The sequence below is a fragment of the Elgaria multicarinata genome, chromosome 3 (assembly GCF_023053635.1).
Source record: "Elgaria multicarinata webbii isolate HBS135686 ecotype San Diego chromosome 3, rElgMul1.1.pri, whole genome shotgun sequence".
Taxonomy (NCBI): domain Eukaryota; kingdom Metazoa; phylum Chordata; class Lepidosauria; order Squamata; family Anguidae; genus Elgaria; species Elgaria multicarinata.
In genome coordinates this window covers 73,569,004-73,596,566 of record NC_086173.1, presented here as the reverse complement: position 1 = coordinate 73,596,566, position 27,563 = coordinate 73,569,004, and the positions used below count along the sequence as shown (strand labels likewise).

The following is a 27,563-nucleotide window of genomic DNA, read 5'->3' as shown; positions in this document are numbered from 1 at the left end:
TACTGTAGCTGGAAAAGAAGGGGCTGGGAGAATGCAGCACAGTCATGGTGGGAGAGGAGGCATAGTCCTTGTTGGTATCCTCTGCCTTGGTGCTGTAGCAATCCATTCTGCCATCCACCCCAGTTGTTAGGGAAGGAGGTATGGACAGCTCAATAATCTCAAATTTCTACTTGCAGGGGCTCAGAAACTCTTTGTGAATAGAGAGGTAATTCTTTGATCTCTGAATTACTGGCCTTTAGCAAAACTAAAGTTACTGAGAAATAACTATCTTAGGTTCTTTCTTTGGTAGGGGTAATATCTGCGAGCAAAAAGTTAAAAGTAGCCACCTCAACATTCCAGAACTCCTAAGAGTTTATATCAATTCTAATCTTACCCTGGATCTCATACAAATGGTATTACAGAAGTGAAATATGTTGGAGCACACATATACAACTGTTATTTATACAGCATATTTTCAGCAACACTAAACACTTGACAACAGCACTAATTTAACTTCCTAGCTTTCTTTGCTAGAATCAAAAATAACCGAGAATATGAGCTTGTGGGGAGGTGTGAACCGCATAGCCAACTCGGAAAGTGAAGACTTAGGGGTGGAATCATAACCTCAGCTTTATCTTCCTTGATTTTTATAAAGTGAATGGACATCCAAGAACATGCAACAGCGAGACAATTAGAAATCAAGTGGCTGACGTAAGCGGAAGAAAAGTAAAGCTGTTGCTTATGCAAATGTGCCCTTCCAAATCTTTATGTTTTCAATATGATCAGTAGTACTGAATAAGTTGCCTATCCCTATTCTGAATTATGTAGAGACTTTTTTTTCTGGACAGACAAAATAGAGCCCAGCACTTGGCCTAGCAATATTTTTATTATGGCTATAACAGAGTATTATAAATTACAGTAGGACTTTACACTTATAGTAGTTATTTTAACATGCTACCCATGTTTCAATTATGTGTTTTTATTACTGTCATTGGTCATCTCAGGATACTTCAGGAGACAGGATGACAACAAAGAACAAAACTGTACTGTTGGAGAGCTTTGTACCATGAACAGGCAAGGCATGTGTCAGAAAGAGAGCAGCAGCAGACAGCTGCAGACCAAAGGTTTAATCTGTAATGACTTACAAGATGCATATTTCAAGAAGCTAGGTCTCTTCTCTCTATTCTCTACAAGTGACAGAACGTCTTGTTGAACTTTGTTTTCTTTTTGCGTTCACAATTTCTAAAGGAGATAAACCTATAACAGACAGATCTGAATAATAAAAGTCTTATCAGCAAAAATCCCAATGGGAGAACAAGCGCAAAGCTTATGATACTGTCCACTTCAGCAAAGAGAATTAATATGTTCCAGCAATGCTGGACTAAGCTGAACTGATACTGAATTAGCCACATAAACAAAACAATCTAAACCCCCACAGCACAAATGGACAGCCCACATGATGTACAGTAAAGCTTTCTAGGATGAGAGAATTTCAAAAGGCATAGTGACCTAGTGATCCGATAAACTGAATAAACTTTCAATCTCAGTTTATATAAATATAACAGCAATAGTGATAGAAGAGGTATTTGGGATATAAATTCATGCCTGGCATAGACGTTAGTCTCCTTGCAGGCTTGAGAAGAGCACGCTCCACCCCATGTAACCCAGGTAAGGCAGATAATGGATCAGACACAGTCTTCAAACCTGCATGCAAACAAAGAGCAACCCAATACACATATTAACCCTGATGCTTTCTCTCACTTGTACTGGACAAATAACCATAAAAAGTCCAATTGTATTCATGTCTTTTACCGAATACTGCAAAGAGGATAAAATTATAACAAATCGTCTGACAAAGACATAACCTGACATTTTTGATGTCATAAGCAAACCCATGTACTTAACATATACATTATGACATCCAGCTGATTTTAATGTCTTTTAATGTCTACATTATGTATAACTGATGGCAGTACTAAGAGAGAAAGTAATTATTTCATGAACGTCATTGATCAGTGGTGAACACTGATAACCTAGTTACCTCAGGGCCCGATGCAATTGCACAAGCTATATCCGCTTCTGGTTGGAGATCTACTTTGAAATCCCTCAATAACTTGTAGGAACCTGTGAATTGATATCCTGTGATCTAGCACTGCAAATGAAATTAGAGACAGAAGTGACCTAGTGAACTAGTAAGCTAGTATCAAGAACAGTAGGAGTGTTCCTTGTGCTCTAGCAGCAGTGCATGTGAAACCTTAAGACACAGCTGCTTCCCTTGAGAGACTTAATGTGCATTTACCATAATCATGTATGTTAGAATATATGTTCTACGGGTTGAAAATAAGATTTGACATCTTGACTGGTAGATTGTGATACATTAAAGTTATTTTGAGCACAGTGGCTCAACCATATCTGCTTTTATTTTAAGAATAGAAAAATCTAAAATAGATTACCGTGCAAACATACATACATACATACACACACACACACACACACACACACACACACACACAGACATTGTAGGAACATTCATACTTTAGAAATCAGGTCTGACACTTAAACTGGAATCATACTAGATCTAATTTCAATGAAATTGCTTTAAAGAGTATTTATCCTTAGAGCCCAACGCTTGCACTCTAGTACACAATTTGCACAGATGGGCATCCTAGAAAATCCAGCTGGTGTACCATGCATAGTAGGCTATTTACTCTGAAATACACAATGATGTAAATGTGTATGGAAGATATGAACAAAAACTTAATAGGTAAATCCAAGACAAGAAGTTCCTACAGTTCCACTGAGATTGCCTGGCCTGTACACTTCTATTGAATATAATGATATGGGATTAATTATAATTATATCTCCCTCTGCTAAAAAATTCTAACTGTCTTGCAGATACTCTACCAAATCCACTTGATCACAAGGTTAAGATAAAAGCAAATTCACAGTTTAGGCTGTTTCTTCTATGACCTTGCACTGCCTCATAATACCTAGGCAGTGAGGTAGTTTCTTAACAATGGGTGACATTACATAGGCATGGTGAATTATCAAGGCCCAACTAATGGTTTCAGAGGAATGACAGCTTTCACTTTATTTTATTTAAGCCTGATTAATTTTACATTATACTCCCCTGTCCTTGGTTTTGATAACTTATTTAAATAAGTCCTTTCAAATTTTGTACATTACTCAGGATGTAGGTACTGAAATCCAATTTCCTTTCATGCAAGTTCTATAACAATGTGCCATGTAACTGACAATTCAGACATTTATCCCATACAGATATTACCCCTGAATGTCAATTGTTCTATAAAGTAGCTTTATGAACCATAACATCCTAGCACTTAAAAATGCATCTAACAACAGAACACAAGCTCCAAGATTTTCAAAGCAAATCTATAAGCAATAATATGCTGCAGAGAATAAAAGTGATATAGTGACTGAAATAAACATCTTTATAAAGAACAGAGAATGCAAATTTGCTATTGCCACATCATTTGCCCTTTTTAAATAGATGTGCAGTTAAGAAGATCTGGTAGACTCTGATAGTATTTCAGATTATTTAAATTGGGAGAGATGAAAAGAATGTGTCAGTTTGATTAGAAAAGAACAGGGGACATAATGCTGAAGTAGCAGGTAAATGATCTTCACATGACAGGAGAATCATCTCAAGAAAAACAAAACCCATCATCATTTCTTTGATCATCATAGAAATCTATGCACAACTGAAAAACAGGCAGATCATTAATTGCCCCAGTCCATAACTTTTGAGTTCAGGCTGCTTTAAGGAAGAGGACGATTTCCAGTAAGAACACAATATGTGTTTCTCTGCTAAACGTGTTGTTAGGAGTGCCAGAGGGCAAGGGAGTTTTAAGAAAAGCCACATTTATGAGACAGCTTACTGCCCACACCCCTCATGCTAAAATAACCAAAGTCAAGAAGGGGAGAACTCGTGGTCCAGAGAATGCATTTATTAGGTGAATTTATACCCCATCTAACTACTTTCAAGAAAGGCTCATGTCGGGTTATAACATAAAGGTTTTGTTTGTTTTTTTTTAAAAAAAAAAGCTCAAGAAATTAAAACTATTCAGAAGAGAAAAGGAATACTGACTTTCCTTTCTCAAGGAAAGGTGATGTGGGTGATGGAGAGCCTGGGAATTGGAGGGCAAACGGAGAACAATTCCTTTCCCGTACCTGGGCGTGTGCGTGTATGTGTGTGTGTGTGAGAGAGAGAATATTCCACCTCGTTCATGTTGCCCCCTCCAGATCAGGGCCCTAGGCAGACCTCACTACAGCCGCTGCTCCCCCGCCCCTCACCCGGAAAGTCCCACTGCCTAGGCGAGCGCTTGGCAACCCTTTTACTTAAGGAAAGTTGAAAGGAGGACCTTCAGGAAGGGGGAAGAGAGGCGCTCCCTCCGGGGACAGGGAGGACTGGCCTGTGATGAAGGGGAGGATGTTGGAAGAGAAGGAGGCTGAGGAGGCGGTGGGCCCCTCCCGGTTTCTCTCCTCGTTGTGGAGCAGCAGCAGCAGCTTCTCCTCGCCTCCCTTCCCCGTCTTGGCCGAGAGGAGCCCACCCCCTTCGCGCCGCTGCCTCGCTCACCTCCGGTGCCGTCCGAGTTCTCGTTGAGGCTGCCCGAGGAGTCGTGGTGAGAGCCCACACACCCGCCCATGGGGCCCGGCCGTCCCGGCCCGGAGACCCCCCTCCTCCGCCTGCTCGCCGCCCGAGCTCCTCCGTCGTTGTCGTCGTCGTCGCCACCACCGGTCGGGCAGGCGCGCTGGCTGCCGAGCCGCCGCCGCCGCCGCCGCCGCCGCCTCGTTGCGCTCGCCCCGGCCCCGCCTTAGCTCCCGCCTCCTGCGCTCATGCGCCCGCCCCGCCGCTGGCGAGGGGAGGCTGTAGCCGGGGCAGCAGCAGGGGCCTCTCCGTCAAGCCAATCAGGCCGGCCTCGACAACAGCGCGACCGCCCGGGCCACAGAAGGAGCTCTGGAGGAGGCGGCAGCTTTGGGAGCTTTTCCCAGGCCATGCCGCCGCCTCTCGCGGAAGACCCTCCCCTTTCTTTTCAGCACGGAGAAAGCCTGAGGAAATGTGCGAGTCTTACAAGCTCCTCCGCTCCGCGAAGCAGCAGAGACCTGGTGGGGAGCCGGCAGCGTCGAAGCAAGCTCTCCATGCCAGCCCCTCCGCACACTCCAAGGCTGAGTTCGGACGACACGCTAATCAACGGTTGTTTCTCATTCTGTTCCTATTAACCGCCCCCCCCCCCCCCGTTTGATTAGCGAACTCAGCCCAAAACAATGTTCTCCACAGACCCGTCGCCTCTTCCTGCCTCATCAAAATCGGAGACCTGCAGGAGCCGAACTTCCGGTCCAATCTCAATCATTGGTACTTTCTTTTAAAACGAACAAAACCTCCAAAGAATCCCAAGAGAGGTAGCAGGCTGACTTGTGAAACTCAGCCTGCCCCAACCTGGTCTTGGACTGCAATTCCCATCATCCCCAACCAGCATGATGGGAGTCGTAATCCTTACTCGTCTGGAGAGCACCAGGTTGCTCCAGCCCCTATCCCAATTTCAAAATCGGCACTGGAGAAGCTTTAGGTACAATCACATTACCTCTACTGTTCATCCACTTCCATCAGGCAGGAGGAGGTCTTGATCTTAGAAAACTATCTTAGTTTTCATTCTGTTCTTTCTCTTCCCTTGCCCACAGGAGTTAATTTCAGTCAATGTCTAATTTGCAAGAACTTTGTCCACACTCCTCTCGCTCCACCCTGTGACATTAAAAAAAAAAAAAAATGGCACTGTTTGTGGATTCCCAAGTGGTATCTTGGGAGACAATGCAGATCCATATTACAAATGGTCCAAATGTAATTTTGAAATGGCTTGAACCGCAATTGTTGTCAAGCCCATACTGATATTAAAGTCAGCACTTGTGGTTAAATAATGGGCATTTGTGGATTTAAATCTGCTATCCTGAGACGGACAGGTGCAGAGCAGCCCAAGTTGGAGGTTTTGATGTATTGTATTATTTCTCAAGTTTTCACTTTTCATAAAATCATAGTAGAGTTGTAAGGTGCTACAAGGCCACTGAGTCCAACCCCCTGCTCAATGTAGGAATCTCTATGCTTCATTCCAGGGATTCCCAGGGATCAAGCTCATTGTATGCAACCAGGGTCTGGATGTTAGGAGATCTGTCAGAGTTAGTGAACATCAAATTACGCCCATGTGGAAGCCACATTAAATTACTCCTCATGGCAGCTATCTCCATGTGGCAAGCCGTGTGGCAATATTGTTATAGCAGCTGGCAGCCTATTTTTTTGTTAGGCAGATCACTGTTTAATAGTCCAGAATGCCCAGTTGATGTTTGATCAGTGGGAGCTAATGGCTAGGAGATGGTTTCTTGTTACACTGGGGATCTCTTCATGTTTTTAAATGAGATACCCATACCCATCAGAGTTTGTATAAGTTGACACACCCTCCAGCTGAAGGGATGGAGCAGCAGCATTTAGACATTTTAAAGGCACAGAAGCACAGAGAGCTGAGTTAGATAAGAATGGAGCCCCTCTATGGTTCTCTTGTAAGGTGAAGATCAGATATGGCCTGATCTGGCATAAGATACAAGAGCTGCATTGGAGAATTTCTTTCACTAATCCACTTACACATTGCATATATATTTGTAATAATAGAGTTATTACAAAATTACCATCAGTCTTTCATGCTCTCACAACCAAAGGAAACAAAACTCTGTGGTACGTCCTATGGAATTTCTTACCACCCTAAAAAGTGGAGATTGGACTGGGGACTTTGCTCAATGCCACTGTAATTTTTAGTTATGGAAGCTTTTGATTGGGTAAAGAGAGCTCCCTAATGACCATCAGTTTGGAACTCAATGGGAGCTATTAACCCAGCAAAGGCCTGGGAGAAGACTGAGGGCTTGTACACATATTGTCCACCACCTCTCTTCCTGTTTCAGTGGTTGCAGCTGGGGCTTTAACCACCACCACCTGTGCTATGGATTGCAGGACAACGGAGGGGAATCAGGAACTAAGGCAGGGCTTGGGATGAGGTCGAAGAGGTTCCTTGGAGTCCTAGGCTAGGCATCCCTGTGAAGGGACTCCTCAGGCTGCCCCATGTCCTCTGTGGGAGTATGGATTGGTGTAATCCCAATCCTCCTTCTCTGAAGAAGTCTCCCCTGAGTTTGGATTGGCCAGGAGTCTGACACTGGAGCAGTGTGGTGGGATACTACACATTAATGGATTGTGTGAGTCAGAGTAGGTATCAAAATAAAGTAACAGTATTTTAAATTAGTTTCCATGTAGTCTTCAGTGATTCCCCTCCCTGCTATATAATCTGGCCCTGAGATAAATTTTGAGTGGAATCAAGAAATAATACTTTGGCAAGAAGAGTTGTTCCCACCTAATGGTGGCCTATGTGCACAGTCTTATATTGGGATAACAGCCCTGGAATCCAGTTCAGCCTCTGATGTATTCACACATTCAAGAGATAAACTGGATTGAAATGAACAATACTTGATAATCATGGACTCTTGACATTATCACAGAATAACACCCCTGAAATAACACCTTCGACATTTTGCTTGTGTAAGCAAGTCCAAAGCAAGACATACATCACTCTAGCCACCCTATTCTCATGTTATTTTGGTAGGTATTTATTATTATTAATAATAATATTAATATTAAATCTGCAAAACTTCATGTCCATGCAACTACACAATGGTCCTTGCAGTTACTGCAACTCAATTCATACTATGTTTCATGTCTCAGGTCATCTCAGTTGCTTGAGTAATTGCTTTCCTGATATTTTGAAAAACAGTTGACCTATGCTGCATTCAGCAAGTATTCTATACTGGAAAGAAAAGAAAAAAACACTTCTCAGATGCATGCCAGTAAATCAACATATATTTATGACAGTGGATAAATCAGGATATTGTCATCTGAAGTTGTTAATAATCTCAGAATATTAGCTTCTTAAAAAGTCGCCACCATCACCACCATGTTACAACTTGAATCCTAAGAGCTCAGATGAATGCTGAGCACCGATAAAAAAATATGTGTAATCAAAGTTAGGTGAGTCCCATTCAGTGTTGGGATTCTATCACCTCATCGTTTTGCAGGTGTAGAACAGGCTTTTGTCTCCAACCACTGTCATGTTCTGAAGGTAACACAAAAACAAGGAACAGGTGATGTTGATGACAAAGCCTTGGACTGCACTGGCAGAAGGATTTGTTGATAGAAACCTGATGTAAGAGAGTGGACTGTATTCAAAACTGGAAATACTATTTTTGAATTTTAAAAAATAGCACATTTATGTGGGGCAAGTTGTGTGTGTTCTAATCCAGTCCAGTCTGCTCCCTGCTGGGATTCTGTTCTACTTGCACATGGTTTTCACACAGGCGAACAATCAAAAATATGACTACCAGTTGCAGTCTGTAAAGTTACATCCCATCCTACCACTTCTGCTGCCTACTGCCTCATTCTGCTGCATGTGTAATCCAGGCCATAAATTGAAAGCAGAAGGAAAGAGAACCAGCTGACCAGCCAACCTCTTGAGAGAGCTCTACCAAGACTTGTTTTCTAAAATCCCAGAAATCAACTATTTTTTCAGTCTGAGTGTGTTTTGAGCCATTCTAATTTCTAGATGTCACCTGAGTGTAGAATTAATCCTTCGGGTTAATCTCACAGTTACTAGTGATTTATGAACTTTCTCTTACATCACTTGTAGACAAAATACACTGAATGAACAATGAACAAAATTCCTTTCTTATGTTGCTGATTTCTGCACATTCTCTAAAGTTCCTTGGACAAATAACAAAATTATGATTGGATTATGCTGAAGTATGCAAATTCTCCAGATTTTTAGGGGGACACTGCATATTGCCTAGAGAATGTACAAAATCATGTTGAGATAAATAGAGGCTTCAAAGAATGTTGGAGACTATGCATATTTACCAAGGAACATATTGCCAGAGAATGTATACAATGCAGTCGACATCTGCCCATTCTCGAAGGCTTGTTGGAGAGTATGCACAATTGCTGGAGAATGTGCACAATTCCCAGCACATGAACAGATTATATGCACATTCTCCATGTAGTGTGGTGAATGTGCCCAATGCTGGTTGTTATGAATATTAACTGTTCAATTCATGTTATCCCCAGCATATACACTTCAAAGTGTGTTAATTTAACAAATATGTTTGCAAACATTTAGGTCATACAGGTACCCTTGTCAGGGAGCCAAGATTGGCTGCAGCTTCCTGATAAGTGTGACCAGTGTGTTTAGTGAACATATCTTTATGATGTGTAAGAACATTGGTCCATCCAACCTAGTACCTTGTATTCTATTTGGCAGAGATTTTCCAGGGTCCCAGGCAGTGTTCTTTCCCAGCCTTTCTATCTGCTGATTTACTGAAGAAGTCAGGGACTGAAGCTAGAACTTTTTGCAGGCAAAGCTTGTGCTCTCAGTGAGATTTCCCATGTTTTAAGGCTATTTGAGGGGAATTTGTTAACTTGCTTGGTTTTAAATATTTTTTGACCAGCTGAATCAAAATCCATCTGTGCCTAAGCCAAGAGTGGGCAACTTCAGAGGGTCCATGGCTATATCGGCACTTCTTGTTTATTCGTTCAGTCGTTTCCGACTCTTCGTGACTTCATGGACCAGCCCACGCCAGAGCTTTCTGTCGGCTGTCGCCACCCCCAGCTTCCCCAAGGTCAAGTCTGTCACCTCCAGAATATCATCCATCCATCTTGCCCTTAGTCAGCCCCTCTTCCTTTTGCCTTCCACTTTCCCTAGCATCAGCCTCTTCTCCAGGGTATCCTGTCTTCTCATTATGTGGCCAAAGTACTTCAGTTTTGCCTTTAATACCATTCCCTCAAGTGAGCGGTCTGGCTTTATTTCCTGGAGTATGGACTGGTTTGATCTTCTTGCAGTCCACGGCACTCTCAGAATTTTCCTCCAACACCACAGTTCAAAAGCATCTATCTTCCTTCGCTCAGCTTTCCTTATGGTCCAGCTCTCGCAGCCATAGGTTACTACGGGGAATACCATTGCTTTAACTATGCGGACCTTTGTTGTCAGTGTGGTGTCTCTGCTCTTAACTATTTTATCAAGATTTGTCATTGCTCTCCTCCCAAGAAGTAAACGTCTTCTGATTTCCTGGCTGCAGTCAGCGTCTGCAGTTATCTTTGCGCCCAGAAATACAAAGTCTGTCACTGCCTCCACGTTTTCTCCCTCTATTTGCCAGTTATCAATCAAGCTAGTTGCCATAATCTTGTTTTTTTGAGGTTTAACTGCAACCTGGCTTTTGCACTTTCTTCTTTCACCTTTGTCATAAGGCTCCTCAGCTCCTCCTCGCTTTCAGCCATCAAAGTGGTGTCATCTGCATATCTGAGGTTGTTAATGTTTCTTCCTGCAATTTTAACTCCAGCCTTGGATTCGTCAAGCCCAGCACGTCGCATGATGTGTTCTGCATACAAGTTAAATAGATAAGGTGAGAGTATACAACCCTGCCGTACTCCTTTCCCAATCTTAAACCAGTCCGTTGTTCCGTGGTCTGTTCTTACCGTTGCTACTTGTTTGTTATACAGATTCCTCAGGAGGCAGACAAGATGACTTGGTATCCCCATACCACCAAGAACTTGCCACAGTTTGTTATGATCCACACAGTCAAAGGCTTTAGAATAGTCGATAAAACAGAAATAGATGTTTTTCTGGAACTCCCTGGCTTTCTCCATTATCCAGCGGATATTGGCAATTTGGTCTCTAGTTCCTCTGCCTTTTCTAAACCCAGCTTGTACATCTGGCAATTCTCGCTCCATGAATTGCTGGAGTCTACCTTGCAGGATCTTGAGCATTACCTTGCTGGCATGTGAAATAAGTGCCACTGTCCGATAGTTGGAACATTCTTTAGTGTTTCCCTTTTTTGGTATGGGGATATAAGTTGATTTTTTCCAGTCTGATGGCCATTCTTGTGTTTTCCAGATTTGCTGGCATATGCCATGCATCACCTTGACAGCATCATCTTGCAATATTTTAAACAGTTCAGCTGGGATACCGTCGTCTCCTGCTGCCTTGTTATTAGCAATGCTTCTTAAGGCCCATTCGACCTCACTCTTCAGGATGTCTGGCTCTAACTCACTGACCACACCGTCTGAGCTATCCCCGATATTATTATCCTTCCTATACAGATCTTCCGTATATTCTTGCCACCTTTTCTTGATGTCTTCTGTTTCTGTTAGGTCCTTGCCATCTTTGTTTTTGATCATACCCATTTTTGCCTGGAATTTACCTCCGATGTTTCTAATTTTCTGGAAGAGGTCTCTTGTCCTTCCTATTCTATTGTCTTCTTCCACTTCCGCACATTGCTTGTTTAAAAATAATTCCTTATCTCTTCTGGCTAACCTCTGGAATTTTGCATTTAATTGGGCATATCTCCCCCTATCACTGTTGCCTTTTGCTTTCCTTCTTTCTTGGGCTACTTCCAGTGTCTCAGCAGACAGCCATCTTGCCTTCTTGGTTTTCTTTTTCTTTGAGACATTTTTTGTTGCCAACTCTTGGACAATGTTGCAAACTTCTGTCCATAGTTCTTCCGGGACCCTATCTACTAAATCTAGTCCCTTAAATCTGTTCTTCACTTCCACTGCATATTCATTAGGAATATTAGTGAGCTCATATCTAACTGATCTGTGGGTCTTCCCTATTCTCTTTAGTTTGATTCTAAATTGTGCAATAAGAAGTTCGTGATCTGAACTACAGTCAGCTCCAGGTCTTGTTTTTACTGTCTGTATAGATGTCCGCCACCTTTGGCTGCAAAGGATGTAGTCAATCTGATTTCGGTGTCGGCCATCTGGTGAAGTCCATGTATAAAGCCGTCTTTTTGGTTGTTGGAAGAGAGTGTTTGTTATGACAGTGAGTTGTCCTGGCAGAATTCTATCAGCTTATGTCCCACTTCATTTTGTTCTCCTAGACCATGCTTACCTGTAATTCCAGATGTCATTTGACTGCCCACCTTAGCGTTCCAGTCTCCTGTAACGAAAATAACATCTCTTTTTGGTGTATTATCCAGTAGGTGCTGCAGATCCTCATAGAACTGATCTACTTCTGCTTCTTCAGCATCTGTGGTTGGGGCATATATTTGGATCACTGTGATGTTAAATGGCTTACCCTGAATTCGAATTGAAATCATTCTATCGTTTTTTGGATTGTATCCAAGCACTGCTTTAGCCACTTTATTATTAATTATGAAGGCTACTCCGTTTCTTCTGTGATCCTCTTGTCCACAATAGTAGATCTGGTGCTGATCTGATGTGAAGTGGCCCATTCCGGTCCATTTCAGTTCACTGACACCCAATATATCTATATTTAATCTTGACATCTCACCAATAACCACGTCCAATTTGCCCTGGCTCATAGATCTTACATTCCAGGTTCCTATGGTGTGTTGACCTTTAGAACATCGGATTCGTCGTTCACCACCAGCACCGTCGGCCGCTAGCCGTCCTTTCGGCTTTGAGCTAGCTGCGTCATCACGTCTGGGGCTAGTTGAACTTATCCTCTGTTCCTCCCCAGTAGCATTTTGACCATCTTCCGACCTGGGGGTCCTATCTTCCGATGGTATACTGACATATCTCTGGTTGTACTGATCCATTTAGTTTTCATGGCAAGAGTACTGGGGTGGGTTGCCATTACCTTCCCCAGGGATCGTATTTAGTCTGACCTCTCTGCCATGACCTTCCCGTCTTGGGTGTCCCTTCATGGTTTAGCTCATGGCATTCTTGAGGTGCTCAAGCTCCAGCACCACGACAAGGTAACGATCTCCTGTGCGCTGATAACTGTTGGGACAGAATCCACATTCCATATACTGCTTTCATAGTGTGATATCCTGCTTTTTATTCCACATTCATAATGATTTGGCACAAGGTGTAGATCTGGCCCAGGGGCCAATTTCTGATCCCCAGAACCCACCCCCACCCCACCGAATTTGGTGTCAGGAAAAAGGCCACATTTTCACTTCAAAACACAAGGAGTGTATGTCTTCTTTCAATGTATAGTTGTGCTCCCCAAAGCCTTGGGGATAGTGTGAATTTGCATTTAAACAAGGTGTGTGCTCCCATCCCCACACGGCTTGTTTCAAAGTGAAAATGTGGCTTTTTTGTCACCACTGAAATTTGTCAGTGGTGACTTGGGATGGCAGGGCACCAAAAAAAGGCCAAAGGGGGCTGCATGTGGCTAGTGAGCCACGTGTTACCCACCCCTGACCTAAGCTATACACTTTTACTCCTAAACTAAGGTTAGCAGGCAAGATGGCTGATGTAGCTCACCACCATCATGAATTTGAACCTGGAGTCACACAACTTCAATTGTGATGACATTTTGAGTGCAATATTGGGCCTAGCATTTATCTCAAAGGCTGAAAAATTACAAAATAGCAGCAAATTAGAATCTATTTTGGGCAACAATGCAAAATCTGTACAAAATATGTTATAAAAATCAAACAATACTATCCATACAGCATTAAATGTGTAATTTGGTGTATAAAGTAACTTCTTGTGATGCTGAGAAAATGAAAATGTAAAAATCCAGAATGACTGCCAAAATCAAAATGGGAGTACCTTCTGAGTTGCAGTGGAGTCAATGGCAGGGAAGGGGAAAAAAACAGAACATACAATTATAGCTGTTTGATGTATCTGGCAGCAATACTTGTAGGAGAAGGGTGGATTCAATATTTGGTGGGGATTTGGGAGAGTTCATTTCATGTTCTTCAGAACTATAAAACGATGTGTGGAGTCTCAGATACAGATTTTACAAATGTTTATAATAGTGGGCGGAGAGGAATCTTGAACAAATAGTGGTAATCAAAATGCTGATAGTGAAAGGAGTCATTCTTTGCTGTGTATCAGAAAAGCTTTCCAGTGGAATAAACTACATATTAGTGCTGACAAAATACTCATGCACATTTTTTAATAAGGTGGACAATTTATTATAAAAGTCATAATGGGTCCAGGCAAATTCACTCCTTTCAATGACAAATCTAATAAAATATTCTTGACTATATTTGTAACTATTGGAATAGATTACAGTGAGATAATGACGTGGGATGGATTTTTCCCCCCCAGTGCCTTATTTTTCTGCAGAAAATTTTCCATTTCATAAGTTAATTATGAACAATGAATGGATGCCAATTGCAAATACAATATTAGCCAAATTGCAGTTTTAGGTCATTTATGAGTGGGTGTCAACATATCATGCACAGTCCTTTGGGTTGCTAACATTTATTAGTGTATCAACAGTTTTCAGTATCTTTGCTTCCCCCACAATTAAATTTAAACAATGTAAGAGAAGGATGTGCTCCTTTCTTAAACATTTTACAATTATTCCAGTAAAAAATAACATTGAAATCACATTCTGACCTGGGCAGGATCTACACTACAGCTTTATAATGGTTTATAATGGTTTTGACAACTGTGTTTTGACACATTACATATACCATTTTCAAACCATTTTCAAAGTGTTATATTTTGCTTGGTGTAGATATGGCCCAGGTTTGCACAATCACAGTCCACTGTGGCTTTTTGAAGCCATGGTGTGTTGTGGCACAAGCCAGTGGTCATTTTGAATATTTAACCCATTGCAGCAACGTGTGTGTGTTTCCATGGTTTGCAGTGTCATCCAAACCCATGCGGCAGGGGTTGTTGGAGGGAGAAACAACCTTCAAATAATCTTACAACAACCCATGGGTTGCCTGGGTTTGGATGATAGAGCAAATCATGGCAGCCCCTGCCAGGGGTCGAATATTCAAAAATGGCTGCTGGCCAGAGTGAGCTGCACTGATTGTGTGAGCAGGCCCCTAAGTGTGCTTTAATTCCTTCCCCCTCAAAAGTTTTAGGTGAAATACTTGTAATGTGTTGATACAAAAATTTAATGTGGGGTTCTTAAAAAAGGAGTCTTTGTTTACTAAATACAAGTTTTTTAAAAAATGTTAAATTTGATCACTCTGTTGCAAACTGGTTTGGTTTTTTTTGGATGCAGTGCAAGTACGCTATATAAAATTATCCTAAAGGGGCAATCCTATTGTTTCTGTGGAGGCTTGTAATCATCCAATGGAGACCAGGAGGCGCAGCAGAGAGATCTTTGCTTCCCTGTCCTCCTGGTTTGCATTTTTGGAGGGGGAGGGTGGGAGACTGGAGAGGCCTCAGGATAGCTCATATCCTGGCATCTCCTGTCTCCTCCCCTCCCTGTCCACCAAAATGCTCCCTTTCCTCATCTTCTAAGATGGAGTTCCTGACCTCAGAGAGCAGCTGGCACAATTCTTTCCATTTGGACTGCAAGGAGGAAGATGGTCAGAGAGCACAGATTCCCATCTCTGGGAATCTGAAATATCCTATGGCCCCTCAGATGCTTTCTAAGGGCCATAAGATTGCTTCACAAGTTGCATAGGAAAATTTTCCATTTCAAAATTTTCCAGAAAACCCAAATTGTTACAGTAGGTTAGACAGATAATTTTGTTTGTTTGTTCATTCCAAGTGCAATTTCCCTTTGGAAGGCTCTGTAAAGAATGGACTAGAGCAAATCTGTTTCCAATTGTAGCCTCTTATTTACTTCAGTGCCTAATCCTTGAATCCATGCTATCAGGATTATGTATTCACCTATTTTAGGATCTCATCACACAAGTACTGAAATTGATATTGGATGTAGAATTCAGCAGCTCATGAATCAACTTTGCTTTTTTTAAAAAAGTTTAAGTTTCTAGCCCTTAAGGTGGGGAAAGTAAGCCTAAAAGTATGTAGAGCATCCCTAGGGAAACCTTACAAACTGAAGAGTGTTTAATAGTCAGATGGTATTTATAGTGGTCAGAGACAAGATTTCAGTGATGTTCTCTGCCCCTCAACAGGATTAGAAGAAATTAAGCAAAATAAGCAGATGCAGATCCTGGATGAAATAAACATGATTTCTTTGCATAACTCGGGTACTACAGAGTCCAGCTTTCTTGGATACAGACGTTTGAGCTTCCTTAAATTTAGCAACAAGGAATAGAAATTATTTAATGATATTCTTTTGAATCTTTTTATATTGTATTTTGTATTCATGTTTTAAAATTGTTGGTTGTTTTTATGCTTTTCATGGTTTTAATTTTTGTGAACCGCTCAGAGAGCTTCGGCTATTGGGCGGTATAAAAATGTAATAAATAAATAAATAAATAAATAAATAAATAAATAAATAAATCCCCCCCCCCCCACATAATCAGGAGAATATCTTCTGATTACCCTTTTGGCTTTGCACATTAAACACAGTGGCACTGATTTCAAACACATATGCGTAGGATCGGGCTACAAGATATGATTGAGAACAGGTGGCAAGCCTGCATTGTGAATTACCAGGTTTTTTCAGCCTGCTACATCTGGTTTTGTGTAGAAGCAAACCAGCACTGAAACAAAAATGTGGAAAGCTGAGCTGCTCTAGGCATGTCCCTTCCCAGCCCTTCTCTGCGCCTCTGCCTCTTGGTTTTGCATCTCCCCCTTTCTTAGTATTACGGTGACCAGATACAAAGGATGACAAAGATTCTGTACCAAAGAGTACAAACATTAGATTCTTGTGCCACCTTACAGACAAATAGACATATTGTCTAGGTTTAGACAACACGCTAACCAATGGTCATTTAAATAATCATCAGTTGCTTATTTAACCCACCATGGGCTATTGCGTTGTGTAATGGGAGTTTTTTAACTAATGGTTATTTGTCCGAAATAACCCACACAAAGAACCAACACTCTGCAGAACAATTACTGGTTATCGTATTGTGTGGCAGGCACTGTTGGTTATTTTGCCGGCCACCGTTAGTTATTTTGTCAGCCACTGAGTGGTAAGGCAAGTGTGGACAAAGCAGCAGCTGCTACTTTAGCCCAGCCAGCAGGATAGTTTTTCAGCAGCAATGGCTGATGGAATACTAGCAGGAGGACTGGGGTTGGGGGGTGGAGAGAGGGCGAGGGATGAGTGAGTCAACTCGGTGTGGACTAATAGTCAACTCAATGCTGATCCTAATCCACACCATAGTTGATTGTTACCATGTTGTGTGGGGAGCACCTCCTAGATAAACAACTGCTGAGTTATTACCCCACCATTGACTATTGTGTTGTCTGAATGCAGCCATTATGGCCTAAGTTATAGAGCCCACTTATTTAGTTGTATGAAGCGTTTTCAGTTGGCCCATGGCTGTCACTGTGTTTATACATTTTTATTGAATATTTTATTTATTTTCTACCTTAAGAGAGTTCTACCCTTAAACACAGCTTTAAAAACATGCTGAATTATATATTATTAAATAATAACATTGTGTGTCAGTGATAGTTTCGGAACTGCCATGGGGCATTGTAATTTTTAGCTAAGATTTAATTAGAAGTAGTCTGGAAGGCTTTGGGCCTGTTCAGTCTGTGGAATGTCAGAATCTATGTGAGTTGATCCCTGTCAGCATTCTCAGAGCAGGGATGGGGAATTGCCCCACTCCCCTCAACCACTTGCTTGCCCGGGCCTTGGCAGGGAAGCTGTCTGGGAGAACCTGGTGGAGAAAGGGTGTGGGTTTGCAGAAGGCTTACCCAAACTGAAGCAACATCATGGTGGGCTGAGCAGTGCTGCCCTGTTTGGACAGGGGCATTGCTGAAAGGCCAAAAGCCCTTATCTGTCAAGTGGTCTGGAGGAGGCCTACGCCTCTTTTTAAGCTGATGCAAAGGTGCTGGGCCTTTGCTAGGAACATCTCGTCTGCAATGACCCGAAACCCTTCCCTCTTTGCATTGCTCATCATCTGGGCTTCTGAACGCACTCTGCACATGGACTCTCCTAATTGGATCTTTGCATTGCTAAGGACTTGCCATGAAAAGTACTGTGAGGCTTTTCATAGACTTGGGCCTTTGCTAGGCCTAAGTGAAAATCCGGGGGAGAGGAGGGGAGACCTCGCGTTATGATCTCGCCTTCGTTTACACGCGAGTCACAAAGAGTTCAAAAAGAGAGCCGTTGCGCGCATGCCATTTTTTCAAAAAACCTTTAAAGGGCCGGCTGTACGAGAGGACGAGCGGCAAGGTAAGTGGTTTTTTTTTTAAAAAATATCCACAAATGCCCCCCTAACTTGATTTCCCTGCTCCCCTCAACCTAGCCCTGATGGGTGCAGCACTCCTGCCCCATGCGCAGCTCCTGGCTACGTGCAAGTAATCGCATGGAGCTGGGAATATCTGCGAGAAAAAGCGGGCCCAAGGTGTAGGGCTTTATCCCGGGGCCAGGGAGGGATGATTCCTCCCTGAGCCCGGGATCCCCTGTGAGTCATCTGGATGCACAGGGGCGATCCTGGGTATCAGCCCGGGATAACCCTTGTCTAGCAAGGGCCTTGAACTCTCATTTGCTGTGGATTGTGTGTCTTTGTCGTCATCTCAGTATACTGGCAGACTGGGTTGATTTACGACTCTTGGACTTTCCTCTGCCAGGGCAGATTGGGGTTGTGTGCGCAGTGGGAGGAGGAACCCCTTTTGCCAGCAGTGTCCTTTCTGCTGGCAGATGAACACCATTGAACACAGCCCTGAGGCTGGGCAGTCATAATAGTAGGAAGCACTCATTTAAAATTAAGTGTGTGTGTGTGTGTGTGTGTGTGTGTGTGTGTGTGTGTGTGTGTATCTGTGTGTTTTAAGCTCTCTAAATCCGTTTAAGGAGCTTTCCTCTAAACTATTTTCCCAAGTGGTTTAAAATAAAGCATTTTAACAAGAGCCTGCCTTCTGGATCTTTTCAGTTTGCGACAGTTATCATATTTAGCCAGTTCATGCTGATGTTTCTCAGGGGCTGAGCTGGTTTTTTGCTTTCCGATGCCACCTGCTGGAGTCAGGCATCGACGTTCAGGTATTGCGATAGTATAAATTGACCCTCAGAGGCCCAGGTGCTCTGTGGGAATTGTCTCAGGACAATGGGAAACTGCAGTGTTGAGAATATCTGCTTCATCCAACTGAATGAGATTCTGCTTCAATGGTTCTTCTCTAAACCCCCAAATAAATTAAAATCTATGCAGAGTGAGCCTAAGAGACTTTCCTATCTGAAGCAGAAAATCCAAATGCAGCCATCTTCTCTCTCCGTTTAAGGGTAAAAATTTAATCATACATTAAATAAAAAAACAAAAACAATATTGTGCCCTTTCATTGGCATCACAAATGTATGGTTTAAGCCAGTTGCCTCCTTCAGCCTCATGGTAGGGTTGGCTTTGGCTGAAAGTCCGATTCAACTAGATCCCAGCCAGTTCTGCAAGAAGATCATACCTTCAGCACCAGGGATGGAAAATCTTCAAAGGCTGACAATTTAAAACTGAACATTTGCTTCCCTCTTGTGGTGAATGTGCTGTCCTGCACATTGGGGGACAACGACAATACTTATTTTGATTAAATAGAACTTGTAGACCATTTAAAAGTCTGGACTTTCAAGTGCAGGCTCTTAAATAAACAAAAACACCATGTTTTATATCACCTACATAAATTTGTGAAATTTCTTTTCTCTTCATTTTTATATAAAAAAAACATGGTTGAAATTTCACAGTAGAGTTAAAGATGTTTCATATCATAAACAAACAGGTATCAAGGTTTATTCCTGAAGCAGGAACCAGTGGTTATGGATTCAAGCTGGGCAGCCTCAGGAGTGAATGTCACTCGTGTAAATTTCTGGGATGAAGCATTTAGTGTGGCTTGAAAGCTTTAAGATGGGTTAGCATCTTCTTAGCATAGTAAAGTGCAAGGGAGACGGGAAAGGCTAGAGAAAGTATTCTGGGCTGAAGGAAGTAAGGCAGCTAAAAAGGCCCTGCAGATTGACTGTGTTGCTAGCAAAAGGTCTAAGACCTGTTCAGACGATACACTCAACCACGGTGGTTAAGCATTTTGAGCTAAACATTTTGGCTTAGCATGTCATGTGAACCATGACTTAGAATGTCTTGTGAACCATTTCTAACTATGGTGGCTACATAACCATGGTTTAAACAGTCATTAACCATTTGATGCAAAAGGGCTAGCGGCCTAATAGCTTAGCCTGTCGTCTGGACAGGGTTGTTGACTACTTTTGATTTGACCCAGCAAGGGTTGACGTTGCTTTCACCTTCCAGCTCAACTTTCCTTAGGCTATGTTGGCTTAATGATCCTCTGCACTCTCAGCAGCAAACTTGACAGCAAACAAAGATCACTCTTAACAACAGAAAATGCAGCCATACAGTGACAGATGACACTGCCCCCGGCATAAATACCAGTATTGCTGATACCCACTGATGATGGTGCAGCACTATGGTGACACCCCCATCATTTCCATACATGGGAGGAGCCAATTCATGCACAGTGATGCTTGAACGCATCTGTGAAGTCACCAAATGTGCCACCCCTATGTGTACATTACAGTGGAGGCTGGTGGCTCTAATTTTGGTGGGGTTGTGACTCCATTCTGGGTTTAAGTCAGAACCAGCCAGAACTCTAAAGGAGCCATCCAAGGTGCTCAACACTAACCCCCAAATAAGTTCAGCACCTTGGATAGCTCCTTTAGAGATCTGGCTGGTTCTGACTGAAACCCAAAATGGATTTACAGCCCCATCAAAATCAGAGCCACTAGCCTCCACTGGTACATTGCACAATCCAGCAGAAACCAAAGACCATACCCCCAGGCCTTCATGAAGTGTGACCCGCTGTGGCACAGCCAGCATGAGTTTAATGGCTAATAAGTTTCCAGGATCCTGCAGATGGGCTCTTGAATCACCTTATACCAGAAACACCTGCAGCCAGCACACAAAGACCCCCTTTGATGAGGGAATAACAGGAACCCACAAGCAAGGAGTTCTGTCATCAGCAACTCCAGAGCCCATTTCCATGGGGAATGATGCTTATGTGAAGGGCACCAGGAACCATTTCCTAGGAGTGGGGAATGGAAGACACTAGGACAGCTTTTCCCAATCAGGTACTGTCCTGATTCTCCCCCCCCCCCAACTGCAACTCCCATTCAGCCCCAGCCAGCATGGGCAATGGACAGGAATGCTGAGAGTTGTCATCCCAAACATCTGTAGTGCATCAGGCTGGGAATGCTGTGCTGGGATAAGCACAAAGGCAGTCATAATCGCATGTCCACAGGAAGCAAGCCCTTGACCTCCGTGGTAGCTCCCTGGGAAAGAGCACTGATTCTGGAAGTTGGATCGGTGTGCGTGTGTGTGGTGTTGAGTACAGCATGGACAAATGTGAAAGTGGGACCTGCGAGTCAAAGCTTGCCTTTTGGAGGTTTGGGCAGCAACAGTCATGCCAGATGCAGGGCCGGGCATCATGTAGATGACCTGCTGCTACTGCGAATCCACCCTGGGCCAAACCCTTTGTGTAAACATGCCCCCGTTCCAACATCAGGAAAATCCAGATGTGAGGGAAGATAAGGAGAGATGTCCTCTCTTATGCCTCGGATAGATGGATGGATGGATGGAAATGGAGAAAGAATCCAATGGGGTGGACAGGGTGAGTGGAGGAATGGATGATGTGCATGGCTGTGGGGATGAGAGGACTGTAAGAAACACAGAGAGAAAGAGTATGAGTTGCTGGGCAGGAGGAGGAGGAAGAGCTATAGGGAGGGTCATGCATCTGCATGAATAGATGGGGAGTGCTGGCTGCATGTCTGTGAGAACAATAGACAGAGAGAATGGGGTAGGAAAAACACACACACACACACACACACACACACACACACACACACACACACACACACACACAGAGAGAGAGAGAGAGAGAGAGAGAGAGAGAGAGAGAGAGAGAGAGAGAGAGAGAGAGAGAGAGAGGCCCTTTTTACACCTAAGGATTGTCCCAGGAAAATGGAGGGATTGTCCCTGCCTGCTCCTGGGATACCCTGTGTGGCATTTGGATGCACAGGGATGATCCCAGGACGATCCCGGGATATAGGGCTGAGAAAAAAGGCAGGTGAAGAAATGGAGAGAGCGAGAAGGGAGGCACTTGCAAACCATTCTTTGCTCCAAAATTCTTTTTAACTTTGGTTAAAAAGAAAAGGGATCATTCACGACCAGAGAACAACAACTGCTGTAGACATATATCCTTAATTTGATGTCCTACAGTGGACCCTACATTTCAGTTTCCATGTTAGTTTCTTGCAGCAAAAGGAACCGAGTCTTGTGCCAACTTAAAGACTAATGCATTTTTTTCTGGCATAAGCTTTCATGGAGTGGAAAGTATTTAGGGTATTTCCAGTGTGTGTTCTCTCCAGCGGCCTGTCCATAGGTGGCAGCAAGTTTCTAAAAATAGGCCTTTTCTGGAGCAGAGGTTTTCATTAAAAAGAGGAGTAAGCCACAAGCATGTCCATTTCAGTATTTAGATGTCTCTCTCTGTGTGTAAGAGAAAGAGACAGAGATAGTGCATACACATACATACATACACATACACACACACACACACACACACACACACACACACACACACACACACAGAGTTTTGCTGCAGAACAGTTTACTTTAGCTGTCTTGCTCAAAGCAGCACAGATGCTATTCATGGTATATTAATAAATTTTTGCTACAGTTGAGGAAAGGAGATTCATATGTAGTGCTTAAACAGATATATCACCAGCATTTGACAGATTTATGAGATCAGTGGCACTAAAATAAGACAAGAGTGGATTTTTTCCTTTCTTGAGAACCAGTGTAGTGAAGAGTGGGTTCAACACAACTGGCCATGAAGTTCACCAGGAGATCTTGGGCCAGTCACTCTGGCCTAATCTACACCTGCCAGTTATCTTGGGGTCAGCTCAAGGTTGTCCCTGTGCATCCAAATGATACACAAGGGATCCCGGGGTCAACTGGGGATGACCTCTCAGCTGTCTACAGATAACTGGGACTATGGTTTTCCTGTTTTTCCCCACTGTCTTGGTGACAACCCCGGGTCCTCCCCGTGAGAAGCAGGGTTCTTCAAACTGGCACAGAGCAGCGTGGGGTGACTCTTTGCCCATTTGGGGGTGTGTGCAGAATTATTTTTCCATCACTGGGATGGTTGCCAGTGCTTTTGGCACCAAGTTTTTAGGTTGTTTTTTAAACTTACTTTTTGCACAGGATTGGGGCCACACAATTGCGTGACCGGCTCCTCCTTAAAAACAACAACAACAACAACAACAACAACAACACACACACACACACTGTACTGGAATGTCCCTCTTGACTTCCAGGACGTCACGCTGGCGTTTAGATGCAGGGTGACGATCCTGAAGCAGGTAAGCCTAAGATCCTCCCCACCCCCATTCCTGGAAGCCCTCAAGGTGTAGATGAGGCCTCTGTTTCAGCCTCACCTCTCTGACAGGACTGTTCTGATGATAACATGGCAGTGTAGGATCCCTATATATTGCCTTGAGTCCTTTGGAGGAAACGTGGGATATAAATGTAGTAAATAAATATATAAATTACATTTTTTTAGTTAAACCAATTCACAGTGTGGTCCCATATAGGTTTACTTAGAAGTAAACCAGAATGAGTTCAATAGGGCTTACTCCTGTATAAGTGTGTAAAGGATTGGCACCGGCAATTACTTAACTTCTTTGGGTTGGATGGGGACTTAGCCATACTTCGAGTAGATCCACTGAAATCAATGGGACTTAAATTAACCATGGTTAACAAGTCCTGTGGATTTTAGTGGGTCTATTCTAAACATGACTAAGTCTGGATCCAACTCATAAGTGGATCCAACTGATAACTGGATCAGTTATGATAATCCTTAGCCAGGTGAAGTGGAATGAATAGTCTTATTGATTCACTTAGGGCTAATTTAGAACAAATGGCTGGGAGGATTGCACCTACAGACTATTGCATGTCCATCATATATCTAACCCATGCATGTGATTTATTTAAAGCACTTTTCTTTATGGCATATTGGATGGATATTGGCAAGATGCAAATCTTCAACCATCATTGTGCGTGTTGTGAAAGAAACAGACTGGCTTCCCATTCATAAAAATTAAGATCTGGACATGATTAACATCAGGTGTAAAAATGAAAAATGTTGAACAATAACAATAAAATAATAAATAAAGATTTACCAAGAAATAAGTTAAAACAGATTTTAATATTAAGTATTTAATAGATCTGGGGAAATTTAAAAAAAGCATTCGTCTTGAGCCAAAAGGACCACAAAGTAAGTGCTGGGCAAGCCTCTCTAGGGAGAGCATTCCATAGCCAGTAGTCCACCACCAAAAAGCCCCTTTCCCCAGTAACCACTCCTCATTGCGCCTACTTGGTAGAGGCACCTAGAGAAGGGCCCCTGAAGAGGATCTCAGAGTTGAGAAGGGACATATGGAAGAGCTGATCCTCCAAGTAAACTGTTCTCCAACCATTTAGGGTTTTATAAGTCAAAACCAGCACTTTGAATTGGGCCTGGAGATGGACTGGAAGCCAGGGCAGATGATGAAATGCTGGCATAGTACGATTGTATTGGGCTGTCCCAGCTAACAGCCTTGCAGCCCTATTTTGGACTAACTGAATTTCCCAAACCAGTTTCAGGGATAGCACCAATGTAAGTGAGAAGACACTGCAAAGGTGGATGAAGACTGTAATAAAAAATGTATTTGGATAATAAATTATTGGATAATAAAAATGAATTTGGATAATACATTTGTGCAATTAATTATTTAGATAATAAAGTAGTGGATTTACTTAATCTAGCCCAAGGCTGTAAAAGAAATGGTGATTTAATTGTAAATTGTTTTAGCAATATTTATTATCCCACCTTTCCTCTAAAGAATTGGGAGCACCCAAAATGGCTCCCCCCTCTATTTTCTTTGCACGACACTGCAAGGTAGGTTAGGCATGGTCAATGGATGGGGAAAATAGGAGTTGTAGGCCAAAATATCTGGAGAGACCAGATTGGGGAAGGCTGCATTAGGATTGCTAAAACAAAAGGTGCAAAACAGCAACTCTCAAACTCTTTGAGGTTCTCTGGGTGTGTGTGTGTGTGTCCAGGTTGGGGAAGGCTTTTTAGTGGTACACAAAGGGGATAGAAAGGGGCAAAAATATTTCCCATGAAACTTAAAGTGGATCCAGATTTCTGATTAAATGTTACCAGCTGAATTGTACAGGGGAAGAAAGTATAGAAGCAAAACAGGCATGGATCAGTGAAATAATGACCTGTTTTCACAGTAAGTAAGAAAGACTGGTCAGTAACATGACTGTTGGTCTACTTATTCATATGGCTTTCTAAACATGTGGGGGGAAGATGGAAGCAATAAATGTAATATTTGTAGATATAGTTAAAATCTGGTTCAGGCTATTATTTGTGATTTGCAATTCTTGTGCTGCTGACATTGCCATGAGGTCTGTTTATTTCACATTGCAGAGCAGCTAACTTTGGGGCATGGGTTCTGTCAACAGTTTTACACAGGGCAATACTTTGGTGTGTGTTTGTGGTAAGGGAGAAGTTGTGTTGCTGCTGCTGATGTTGTTGTGTAAAAACCATTACATCCTCTTGAGACAGTTTAAAACAGCCTGCCAGGTTCTTATATATGGCCACTGGCTTGTTAAACACACAAGCTTCATCATATGAAATGCAGAAGATCATCAGATAAGATCTCCTGAGCAGTAAATGCAGAAGATCATCAGATAAGATCTCCTGAGCAGTAAATGGCCACATAATTCCTCCTCAAGTTCCTATGAAAAAATAATAATCCAGAAAGCAGGTGCTTTGGCTTGAGATTGATTATTACTAAACACTGATTAATAAACAAATGGATGTTAGAGCCATTTTGTACCCTGAAACAAACAGTGGTCTCTCAGCATAGGTTGAACCCCAGGAAAAGGTGTGGGAGCTACTGCTCCCACCATTGAGCTCATACCATGTTGGTCGCTTAGAAAACCTCCAGCCCTTTGGTTTGAGCGGCCTGTGTGCTGCTGCCACAATGTTACAATACAACATATCTGCAGGATTATTGACTGGGCAGTTTTAACGCATTCCTGTTTTAACCTTTAAACCCCTAAGAGGCTGGGCCTAGGTTACCAGAAAGATCTTCTCTCATATGTACCTAGCTGAACCTTAAGGTCTTCTTCAGAGGCCCTGCTCTGAGCCCCCCCCCCCATCAGCCCACATGAAGTGTGGCAGGTGATCACAAGGAAGACGCCCTTTCAGGGAGTGGCACCCCAGTTATGACTGGTGTCATCTTTGTGTTCTTTTTATTGTCAAGGGAAGACATTATATTTATTGTTCAACCAGGGCTTTTAAATAACATACGTTTTATGGCCTGGTCTCTGGGATGTTGCAGCTGCTCAAATAAGGTCTATAAGCAGAAGCAATCCAGTTATTCCCATTGAGGAGTGTGTTTTCTCTCTCAGTGCATCCTCCTTAATATTCGCTCCATCCTTAAATTAAATCTATTGGACTTTTTCTCTTAAAGCACTCAATATACTCACAGTTTCAGGCCATGCTGTGCTATCAATATTTTCAGTGTAATTTTCCAGAACAAAATAGAAACATTTTAGAGGGTGCTTTAAGAAGCATTAGAGTGTTCAGATTTGTTCCGTTTGCTCAGCATTCATTAGGCAGAATGATAGGGAAATGAATGCCTAGAGCCGATCCTGTCAGCAAATAGCCACAGTTCTGAAAGAGAGAGCTTAAATCACATTAGGTGTAAAACTATATAACCACCGTGTAAGGATGGGCTCAATTAGTCAACCAGGCCTCCACCAGAGATGCATTTGAACCAATAAACTATAATGAGACCTTATTTGCATTCAGACCAAGGAACGATCAAATCAGGACAACCAGTTTTCGGAGCATTGGCTGATCTACAGGATTTTCTGTCTAATGGCTGGAAAATGTAGAGACTTCATCACTTCCTCATTTCAGGGTAGCGGCGTGTACCAAAAACCCACGAAGACTGCAACATGTGTATAGTTTGCCAAAGCTAATAGGCAGTCCCCCTGGACACATCCTATGAGTAAACACAGAGTGCAACCAAATAAACAAAACTCAGAGGTATAAGAGAATCTATTGACACCTCCCCCACCCCCCAAACCACCACTCTGCTTGAAAGGCAGGAAGATGAGCTGTAATCAAAGCATTGTTTTCTTCCCCATGGATTAGTCAAGCAGGATGGATCAAACAGGAATCAGCATGTAGTTTGTCAGGTCGTTTCCAGATCTTCATTCAAGGTCCTAAAAGAGAGGCTCACTGCAGGCAGAAAGGATAACAACCCCAGTTCCAAGATGTACTGGGAAAAGTAAACATTGAACACCATTCCCTGGGAGGCTGTAATATTACCTTTAGCAAAAAAGAATAGTTTTCCCATGGTTTAATCAAGATGTGCCGAGTTAGTTAAGGGTGTAAAATGACGTGATAGAAGATGAAAAGGTACCTGAGGCAAAGAACCTCTTACCTGAGATACAGTATAAGTGCAAGATGATGAACACAGATACAAAAGAAAACTAAAAAACTGCCTTCACATATGCAATATACATTTAATCAGAAATGATTGTCTGGAAACACCCTAAGGTGGCTGTAAATATGTAGGAAAGAGATCTAGGGGTCATAACATAAACAACAATTAAAGTTCCAGTCCTACCTATTACAT

The 27,563-nt window shown here is 42.6% G+C and overlaps 1 protein-coding gene across 1 annotated transcript in view; it reads right to left on the bottom strand.

Annotated features, from left to right (window-relative positions):
• UBTD2 (ubiquitin domain containing 2) overlaps positions 1-4,663 on the bottom strand; it is a 50,526-nt gene extending 45,863 nt beyond the window's left edge. The window contains exon 1 of the mRNA XM_063120603.1: positions 4,577-4,663. Within this exon, the coding sequence (XP_062976673.1) occupies positions 4,577-4,646 (70 nt within the window). The 5' untranslated portion in view covers positions 4,647-4,663. The remainder of the gene's footprint in view (positions 1-4,576) is intronic.
• Between the last annotated feature and the right edge of the window lie 22,900 nt (positions 4,664-27,563).